The sequence below is a fragment of the Arachis hypogaea genome, chromosome 5 (genome assembly GCF_003086295.3).
Source record: "Arachis hypogaea cultivar Tifrunner chromosome 5, arahy.Tifrunner.gnm2.J5K5, whole genome shotgun sequence".
NCBI lineage: Eukaryota > Viridiplantae > Streptophyta > Magnoliopsida > Fabales > Fabaceae > Arachis > Arachis hypogaea.
The window spans coordinates 13,400,793-13,411,889 of record NC_092040.1 but is presented as its reverse complement, the minus strand read 5'-3'; the positions used below and the strand labels follow the sequence as shown (position 1 = coordinate 13,411,889).

Below are 11,097 nucleotides of genomic sequence, written 5' to 3'. Positions count from 1 at the left end.
GCGTCGTCCACGTGTTCACGTCGCTTTCAGTTTTTTCAAAAACTCCATTTTATGCTTTTCTTTTCATTTTTGTATGTTTTCTTTCCATCCTCTAAGTCATTCATGCCCTAAAAAGCCTGAAAGTACTTAACACACAAATCACGGCATCGAGTGGTAATAAAGGATAATTAAATTTAATATTTTTAAAGCATAGGAAACATGTTTTCTCATATATCATAAAACAAGGAAGGAATAGTAAAACCATGCAATTTACATGAATAAGTGGGTGAAGATCTGATAAAAAAACACTCAATTTAAGTACAAGATGAATCATAAAATAGGGGTTTATCAACCTCCCCACACTTAAACAATAGCATGTCCTCATGCTAAATCCAAGAGAAAAGAGTAAAGGTAAAACGGTGGAATCTTATGTAATGCAATTTATTCTAAATGCAACTACCTAAATGAGTCATGCAATTCTAGTTATTATTCACCTATATATAAGGCTTACATGTAGTTAAATTAATTCATATCTTCAAGGAATCATATATGTACAATTAGGGCCAAATCATATTAAAGCACAGTTACAATTGAGTTGAGTTAAGATAGTTCAGAACTTGCAAGACAATTAATAATTAAACATGGACATATGAGAGTGAGCTATTGAACCCTCACTGGATTGTGTGTTTACTCTCTAGTCACTTAGTGTTTGGGGTTATTCACTCTCTTCTTTTCTAGTCATGCTTTCTAAAACTTTGTTTTTCCTCTAATCAATCAACAATTATTGAATATAGACATACAAAAATCATGAGGTCTTTTCCTAGGTTGTAATGAGGCTGAGGTAAGGGTAAGGATGTATGTATAAGGCTAAGTGAGCTAACAAAGTGAATCCTTGACTAGTCTAAGATCTCACCTAACATATACATATTTTATATAATTTCATAATTCTTCACCTAGCCACCCAAACCTTTCGACTTTTGTGTTACATGCTCATGCATTTTATTTTTGACTTTTGTCCCGTGTGCATTGATTCTTTGTAATTGCATTTAGGGTAATTTTTGTATCCCCTTATTTGAATACTATATATATATATATATATATATATATATATATATATATATATATATATATATATATATATATATATATATATATATATATATATTTTCAATACACATGGTAATTTAATTGTTTTGATTTCACATGAGCATGCTTCCCAAATTTTTGAAACATCTTATTTAATACAAATCCCTACTTTATTATGTCATCCCATGTTCCCATAAAATTTTCCATTCTTAAATTTTACACAATATCTATCTTAAGCTAACCAAAGATTCAACTTGGGATTTTTATTTTGTTTTTCTACTTAAGGCTAGTAATGTGGTTATAAAATAGAAGAGGACTAAAAAGATCAAGGGGGCTAACAAGGATGGCATAAAAGGTAGGTTTATTTGGGACAAGTAGGCACAAATACAAATAATGGCCTCAATCATCTCTTGGTATGCATCTATATTCTATAATTGGACATATAGATTAAAACAAAATAAAGAATGCAAGCATAGAAAGAAGTGCGAAACACACAGGAATGAAATTTATGGTTTGATGTAACCATATAATTAAGCTCAAAACTCACGGGCTGTGTATTCTCAAGCTCATAAATCATATATCAGTTATGTATGTCATGCAAGTAGAAATTAAGAGTTTCCATTCAACTCAATGTAAATCTTAAGGTGTTCCTTAAAATCTTAGTGTTTCTCCTTGAAGAAATATTGTTAACTAACTAACATGTAATGCTATATATACAAGGTGTGTAGATTGTTTTATTCTGTTATGCTAAAGTCTCTAGTTTATTCCTTTTTATTTTCAATTAAACCAGTTATCATATGCTAAAAGGGGTAAACTATACTAATTAATCCACTTAATATATAACTAGTAGTCTAAAAGTGCAAATTAAGCTAAAAAATTTAAGATATATACAGCCCAAAATGCAAAATGCAAAAAAAGAACATAAAAATGTAGAAAAAGCAAAAGAAAAATGTATAAGTACTAAAAGATAAAATAAAGTAAAATACAGAAAATGAACAAAATAAGATAAAAGAGTCTTATAGTGGTTCACCAAAAAATATGCCAGAGATGGGAACCTCCCCACACTTAAATAATAGCATCGTCCTCGATGCTCATTCAAACTGGGTGTGAAGACGTGTCACTCCGGAAAGATGGGCTGCTGGTGTCTCGGAGGTAGGCTGAGGGTCCGCAGTCCCTGTGAGTATAGGAGGAGCGGTCTGCTGAAGCAGAGGCTCTGTCTGTAGAGGAATCTCCGGATCTGCGGCCTGTAGGTGGTGGTGCTCCTCATGGTGTGGTGCAGCCTGCTCAGGTACTGCTTGCTCAGCCCGGGTATGTGCTTCCTCCTCATGATCGCTCGCCTCATCCTCAGATGTGTCTGATGGTGTGTTGGGCTCGGAGGGAATGTCGCCACCGAATCGGATCATCATCTTGAGGTGCTCATAGCGTCGCTTGTGGCAACGCTCAGACCTCCTATAACGTCGCCTGTTGCGACGTTCAGATCTCTCAAATTGCTGCTGGTGGCGGCGCTCCATCTGGTCTAGGCGGTCAAAGAGTCGGTGCACCAGACGATAAACGGGCTCAGGAGCAGGTGGAGGTGCAGTGGATGGAGCTAGGGCAGTGGATGCTGACGGGGCAGCCAAAGATGTAGCTGCCTCAGCAGAGTCAGTGAGAAACGGAGGTTGGTAGCCAAGAGCCTGAAACTTTCTACTGTGAGGGATGATCTTCCTACAGTCCGCGGCGGATGGCTTTTCATCAGCAATTTCCCAAGGTACCTCAGCTCGGCAACCCAACTGAGTAATCAGGAATGGAAAAGGGAGGGTGCCTCTGACATGGACCCTGGTCATGTAATGCCGGATGAAGCGGCGCAGATATAGGTCCTTACCCATCATCACACACCAGATGAGGGTAATCATAGCAGCTGGCACCTCTGTCTCATGAGGGCTCGGCATTACGTAGTTACTCAGAATCTGCTGCCATAGTCGAGCCTCATCATTCAGATATATTAGCCTGATTCCCTTAGGTACCACTGTGCTCTTGTCCATGACCCATAGAACAGTAGGATCAAGAGCTATAGCCCGTTTCATTGCATCCCAGTCAAATCTCATGAATCTCATATCCTCCTCAGCCCTTTGGTAACCGTCTGGCTGATCTGATTTAGGTGGGAGCTGGAGGATGTCTTCAATTGCTTCCTCAATAACCAGAATTTGCTTGCCTCTGAGCTGTACTGCATCCAGGGATGTCTTAAAGTAGTTACAGTAGAATTTTCTGATCCAGGATAAGTTGATCTCAGTCAAGTTTCTCTCCAGGAAGAACCAGCCTCTCTATTTAATTTGGTCTGAAGTGTACTTCTTGAGTTCTTCTGAAATTTTGAGTGTCCTTTCCAGGTATAGGTTCCTGGATGTGGTAAAAACTGGGTATTTTAGCTCACAGTATTTGTTTGCAAATTTAACCGGGTCAGCTGTAGGTACCAATTGATCAGCTTTTTCCTGTGGGATAAAGTTCTTCTCCCGCCAGGAATCATCATGTAAGATGCCAAGGATGGACATAGAGAATTCGCCTCTTTTCCTTTTGCCAGTGGTTGCTTTGCCCTTTCCTTTGTTTGGAGGGTCAGGCATCCTGAAAAACAAGAATTCCAGGATATAATGGAAGAATAAAAGCAGGAAAACAAGTAGGCAAATAGAATAAAAGCAATATAAGCACAGAGTGGCAAAAGAGTAAGAGAAGCATGAAATGAGTTAAATGTATGTGCATTGTGGATTGTACGCAAGTGGAAAAGTCTGAAAATAGAAATCACAATCCAAAATACATGATAAGTGGAAGTCATGTTAATTAGGAAAAACAATGATCATGCTCTGAGTTAGAAAGTTAAAGTGATCAGCTAAAAAAGAGAAGTTGGAAAGTTAAAGTGGTTAGTAGGTAAAGAGGAAGTTAAAAAGTAAAAATAGTGAGTTAGTAAAAAGACAGTTAAAGGAATTGGCATGATAAAGGGTTTCCTAGTTAACAAGAGATTCACAAATTGAAAGAATAATCAACTCATATTCAAGCAAGGTTTGCAGCTTATAGATGATAATTCATATAGATAAGGGAAGTGGAAAAGCAGAGTGAAATCATGAATAATGCAAATTATTAACCAGGGAATCAAATGGAATAAGAATGCTAGCCCGTGCATTCATGAATTGGTTTGGTTGTAGCCAACTAGGGCAAAATTCAAAATTTGACAAAACCAATACATGAATGGAAAAAAATGAAATAATTTACAGAAAATTGGGCAGCATTTCGGCTAAAATTGGATGGTCCTAGGTAATAAATAGCAAGAAAAATAGTTCATATAAAAGTTAAATAATGCTGCAAAAAATCACAAATATAGGAACAGTAAATAGCAGCATGAAATATGAAGAACAGTATATGAACAGAATTATTATCACAGCTAGATCAAAATTGCGAAATAGATAAAACAGGTAATCAAGAACGGCATAATTATCAGGCCTAAATCCACTAACCACATCCTAACTACCTAACCACCTAGAATCCACTACAATCATGCATCTCTAACTATCCTAATTTGAACAGAATCTGAAAAAATATGCAACTAACTATTGATGAAAGATAAATCGGTGTTCGGGTAGGATTAGAATACGAAACAGAGAGGGGAGTAGTGGCACTGGTGGCTGCACGGCGGTGGCCGGATGGGGGCAGGGGGTGTAGTACTAGGTTAGGTTGAGGGAGGGGGAAAGAAGGCGGAGGGGGGGCGAAGGTTGTTGGGGGGCGGTGGTGGTCTGCGGGGATGGGAGGCGGCGCGGTGGTGCTCTGCTCAGGGAGGCGGCGCGGCAGTGAAGGTAGTGGAAGGGAGGAAGAAGGGGGGAGAAAAAAGAGGAGACAAAAGAAGAAGGAGGGGGAGCAGGGATCGCGGGGTGGTGTGACGGTGTGGGTGGCTCGGCGCGGCGGCGGTTTGGGCGGCTCGAGGTGATGGATGGTTGCAGAGGGGGAAGGAGAAGGAGGGGGTAATGGGGGCGCGACGGGCTAGGGTTCGCGTGATTAGGGTGAAAAGGGTTGACGTGGTCGCGTGATGGACACGATCGGTAAGTTGGGTAAAAGAAGGGTGACGCAGACGCGTGAGGCACGCGAACGCGTTGCTGTGAATTGTGCTAGACGCACAGTTCCAGCATCGTTTTGGCGCAACTCTCTGTTTCCATTTAGGGGGCCATAATATTCATGCGACGCGGACGCGTCGCTCACGCTTTCGCGTGGGATGAGTGTTATGCGATTGACGCGTTCGCGTCAGGAACGCGAACGCGTGAGCCGTTTTGTGCTAAACGCATACCAGCCGCACGATTCTAGCCCAACTCTCTGGGTGTTAGATCTTTACGCCGATTTCCATTCCACGCCCACGTGTGGCCTGCGCGCTCGCGTGAGGTGATTTTTTTTGCAGTATGCAGAATGCAGAATGCAATGAATGTTATGTACAATTCCAGGTTCAATCAAAATTTAAAAACAGACTAAAATAGAAGAGGAACGATCATACCACGGTGGGTTGTCTCCCACCTAGCACTTTTAGTTAAGGTCCTTAAGTTGGACATTTGATGAGCTTCCTGTTATGGTGGCTTATGCTTGAATTCATCCAGGAATCTCCACCAATGTTTAGAATTCCAGCATCCTCCGGGGTCCCAAACAAGGCACGTAAAGCCTTGGAGCAGTTTCAAATAGGGTTCTATGCTCCCGGTGTATTGAATGTCAGAATAGATTCCAGGATCCCAAACCTTACTTTTACACCCGTGTTTGTCTTGATCTGCATTTTTCCAGCTGGGTGGTGAGCAATCTGAATTCTTACTGCAGTGACCAAACAGCTTCCGAGATCCTTTCAGTTGAGCTTGACACCAATCCTTGCACTTTAAATTGAAGTGTGAAACCTCATTGAATCTCGCATACCAGCTCTGAGTGCGAGTCCTTTCCCTTTTACTCTTAAAGTCGCAAAGAGCTCTGAGCTGGCCATCTGTTTCAAGTAAACCATATTCAAGTGGAAACGTAAAGATAAAAGCTAAGGATTTTACCCACTTGAAGTTTGTATTGGGTGGTAATGGCCTTGGGATAGGTGTTTCCAGTAGTTTTGTAAGCTCTACTCCCTTGTGTTCTTCTGTAAATTCTTCCACTTCTTTGCAAACTTCTTCAATGTCAACCATGTCTTGATTAAAGTCTTTGACATCTTTCCCATCACTTGAGTTATAATTGGGAGGTTGAGAAAAGTCTACCTCTGCATCATCTTCGTATTCACTTGGGAAATATTCTTCTAGCTCAAAGAATTCACTTGCGGTTGCAAGTTCATTACTAAGAGAACTTGACTCGTGATTATCATTCTCAAGGAGACTTGCGTCTGGAGTTGTTCCGTCCAGTTCTTCATGAAGTAGCTGCCTTGGGGGTTGTGCACTATCCTCCTTAGCATCAATTGTAACGTCCTTGACGGAATTTCCCACAACTCTGGAATCCCATGGGGGTTCAGCGTCTCCTAAGTCTTCAACCAGTACTTCTTCTTCTTGGATAGTTTGGGCTTCCTCCACTTGTTCCAGAACAAGGTCATGCTCCTTACTGTTCACTGGAGTCTCTAGTGTCTCCTTCGTACTACGTCCTTCATTAGATTCTCCACATGAAGCCATGGGGATTCCTTGAGTGTTTGAACGTCTGGAAGATAATTGATTTATTGCTTGCTCCAGTTGATGAAGGGTTGCATGAAATTGATCTACTGATTCTTCGAAGCAAGCCTGTGATTCTTGAGGTGATGGATATGGACATGGTACATGGGGAAGTGGTGGTTCTAGGGAGTAATTGGATTGGAATTGGGGCGGATAAGGATCATACGGTGGTGAATGGTGAAAAGGAGCTTGTGAGTGTGGTGATTCGAAGCTATGTTGAGAGGATGGTCTATGAGCACGGGGTGGGGCTTGTTGGTAACTACCAGGGGGTCCACCATATCTATCAGCTTGGTATGCATTGTGGAATGGTCCTTGTCCATGATATCTTGGAAGGTGTTATTGCTTAAAGGGTTGATCATATCCTCTTGGCTCCATCCATCTTTGATTGCTTAGACCGTGATGCATATTCCTGTTATAGCTTCCATTCCTTTCAACAAAATTAGAACCAAACTCAAAGCGAGAGAGGTGAGAACTCATAGTAGCTATTAGAAATAAGAAGGGGAAACAAAAACAAATAAACAAGTAAAAGAAAAATATTTACAATAACCAATAATAAGGCACACGTTTGCAATTCCCCGGCAACGGCGCCATTTTGAAGAACAAACTCTCGCGCGATCTAGAGTTTTCACAAATAAATTCCCGTTGTAAGTATAGCTTCTAGATCGACAAAAATTCCTCTCTTACAAAAGTTTTGGTTGTCACTTAAGCAAACCCAATAAATAACCGAAGTATTCAAACCTCGGGTCGTCTTCTCAAGGAATTACAGGGAGGTGTGTTTTATTATTGGTTATGGAAAACATTGTTTTTGGGTTTTGAAAAGGTTTTGAACAAGAGAAATGAACTGCAGGGATTAGTAAATCAATAACCAAGAAAACCCTTGGCAAGGTATGAGAATTGGAATTTCTATCCTAGTTATCCTTATCAGGTGTGCTGAGAATTGGATTTTAATCCCACTTAATTATCCCTTAGTAGATAAAGGAAAGTCAAGTTGACTAATTAAATTGATCCTCGAGTTTCAGTCAACTTTTAGAGCGATCCAAATTAATTAGCAATTGCCAATTTCAACCACTTCTGAGTTTGATAACTTAAGTGTTACCAATTACTTAACCAGAGCCAAAAGAGAATAAAACCTACTCAAATAAAAATAATTTGGATAGAGCCCAAGCATGAATAACATAAATTAGAGAAAACAATCATAAGTCTGAAATACCTCAAATTGTATTAATTAGGAAATCAATCTAAACATGAAAAGTTCATAGACTAAATTGAGAAAGTAAATAAAAGGAATATTGAACCTGTGATTGAAGAAGATGAAATCCTAATCCTAATCCTAATTCTAAGAGAGAGGAGAGAACCTCTCTCTCTAAAAACTACATCTAAATCCTAAAACTATGTATGAATATATGTTCTGATGACCTAGATTAATTGATGGATTCCCCAATTTATAGCCTTTAATCTGTATTCTCTGGGCTTGGATCTGGATCAAAATGCGGCCCAAAATCATCTTCAGCGCATTCTGTATTTTCTGCAGATCATGCATCTCACGCGTCCGCGTGGGTCATGCGGTTGCGTCGTCTGGAGTTTTGCTCTTCCACGCGGTCGCGTCAGTCACGCGTCCGCGTCAGTTGTGTTTCGCGCGAGTCATGCATTTGCGTCATCCATGCGCTCGCGTCAATGCTCTTTGCGCTAAGCAAACGTCCGCGTTGTCCACGCGTTCGCGTCGCTTCCAGTTTCTTCAAAAACTCCATTTTATGCTTTTCCTTCCATTTTTGTATGTTTCCTTTCCATCCTCTAAGTCATTCATGTCCTAAAAATCCTGAAAGTATTTAACACACAAATCACGGCATCGAGTGGTAATAAAGGATAATTAAATTTAATATTTTTAAAGCATAGGAAACATGTTTTCTCATATATCATAAAACAAGGAAGGAATAGTAAAACCATGCAATTTACATGAATAAGTGGGTGAAGATCTGATAAAAAAACACTCAATTTAAGCACAAGATGAATCATAAAACAGGGATTTATCACGGAGATATGCGGCCGTTTCTAACCGCCTACCCAAACATCCTCTGTAGTACATCCACAACAAGTACAAATAAAAATGGAGATAGTGGATCACCTTGCCGAAGACCCCTTTCCATCTTGAATGGCTCAGAAGGTGACCCGTTTATCAATACCGACATGGAACATGTACTGACACACTCCATGACCCACCCTCTCCATCTCCGTCCAAATCTTATCTTCTGCATCGCAAGATCCACAAAGCTCCACTTGACTCTATCATAAGCTTTCTGGAAATCTAACTTTATTATCACCGCTTCCTTTTTCGTCCTTTTAATCCATTGTTCTGTTTTGCAAGCAATAAGAGCCCCATCATGCATCTTTCGTCCTTTTACAAAAGTACTTTGTGTCTCACCTACTAGTCCTGGCATTACCGCTCGCATTCTCCTAACCAACATCTTCGAGATGACTTTATACACACACATTCCCTACCATGCTAATTAGCCTAAGATCTTTTATTTTCTTTGCCCTCGTAAACTTTGGTGCCAGTGCCACCCAGGTGAGATTGGCATCCGCTGGTAGCCTAGAAGACTGGAAAAAATCCAACACCGTTGCCGTAAACTTAGGACTAATTTCATCCCAACACTTCTTGATGAAGTTCATGTTGTACCCATCACTTCCGGGAGCCTTAGAAGATTCACAATCCCAAATTGCTTCCCTAACCTCCTCAGTGGTCGGTTGCATCTCCAAAGTCAAAGCATCCTCTTCACTGACCATTTCCACCAGCCCGTCTCTGAACCCCACCATTGGAGACTTCTCTTGGTGATACATTTCCTTGTAGAAATTCCTAATCGCAATCTTAATCCTAGCTTGATTCCTTATCAATCTTCCATTAATGACCAATGCATCAATCCTGTTGTTTCTCCTTCTCGCCGAAGCTAGGTTATGGAAGTACCTCGTGTTCTTATCAATGTCCCTCACATGTCTTGGGCGCGACATCTGTTTCCAATGTAGTTCTTTTCTCACATACCGTTTCTCACAGTAAGCTACAAGCGCCCTCTTTCTTGCCTCCAACATTCCATCATAAATTCCTTCACCCACCATGTCATCAATCTTCTTAATCTCTTCTGCAAACTTTAGAATCTTCTTGTCCATGTCTCCAAAATTGGCTTTATGACATCTCCCTAGTGGAATTGTCAAAGCCTTCAATTTATCCGTGAATTGCACGTCTCCTAAACCTCTCCATTCCTCCCTTACCATCCTCAGGAAACCCTCATGCGTAAACCATGAGTCAAGACTTCTGAACGGCCTCGGTTGATGTCTGAGTGGCTTATTGATGCGTGAGCATCTTTCCTAACTTTTCCTAGTAAATTTTCATCTAATTTGTTGAGTTTAATAAAGAATTAATTATCTTTTAGCAAATATGGATGCTACTTTGAGTCTTTTGCAATTTTGTTTATTTTAGGTAGCATTCGGCTGGATTTGATGGAGTTTCTACAGCATAAGAACAAAAGGAGATGGCAGCGAGGAGCGATGCGTACGCGTGACTGACGCGTATGCGTGATTTGGAGCTTTCCATGGCGACACATGCGCGTGACTGACGCGTACGCGTGATTTGAAGATTTGCTCAGCGACGCGTGCGCGTGACCGACGCTTTCGCGTGACTTGCGAAAAAGACCATCGACGCGTATGCCACGTGCAGAAAACGCAGAAAAAGCCGGGGGTGATTTCTGGGCCCCATTTTAGCACCCAAGTTAGGCGCGGATCCAGTGAAACCAAGTGGTCCCCATGTTACAAGACACGGAGTAGTTAGTTAATTCTGATTTAAATTCAAATTTGATTTTAAAATAGGAAAAGATATTATTTTTAATTTTAGATAATTAGATTTTAAATTTATTAGGATTAGTTATAAAAAGGGATTCCATTAGTTAACTTTGGAGGCCATCAGATTAGAACTCTGTATATTTTACCAGAATCCTTATTTTCTTCTCTGAACCATGAATAATTAATCCTCCATTGTTAAGGTTAGGAGCTCTATCTATTTGTATGGATTGATTCATTTGATCTTTCTAATTTAATTCATGTTTTGATTTATATTTCAATATTTGTTTTTGTTCTTAATTTTATGAATTTGGGTGGAACGGAAGTATGACCCATGTTCTAATTGAGTTCTTGTATAACTTGGAAAAGCTCTTTACTTGAACAACAGCTTGAAAACATATTATCCTGAATTTTTAATTGTTTGTATTTAATGGGATATGTGACATATAATCCCCTTATTTTTGGATAATTAGGATTCTTGTGACATATAAACTGGAATTTGATCATCACCTTCTAATTGGAATTAATTGACCAAGAAATTGGC

At 40.1% G+C, this 11,097-nt stretch overlaps 1 protein-coding gene across 1 annotated transcript; it reads right to left on the bottom strand.

Annotated features, from left to right (window-relative positions):
* Positions 1-9,203: 9,203 nt before the first annotated feature.
* Positions 9,204-9,992, bottom strand: LOC140184830 (uncharacterized). Its single transcript, XM_072238012.1, has one exon. It carries the CDS (start codon positions 9,990-9,992, stop codon positions 9,204-9,206), a length of 789 nt encoding a protein of 262 aa, XP_072094113.1.
* Between the last annotated feature and the right edge of the window lie 1,105 nt (positions 9,993-11,097).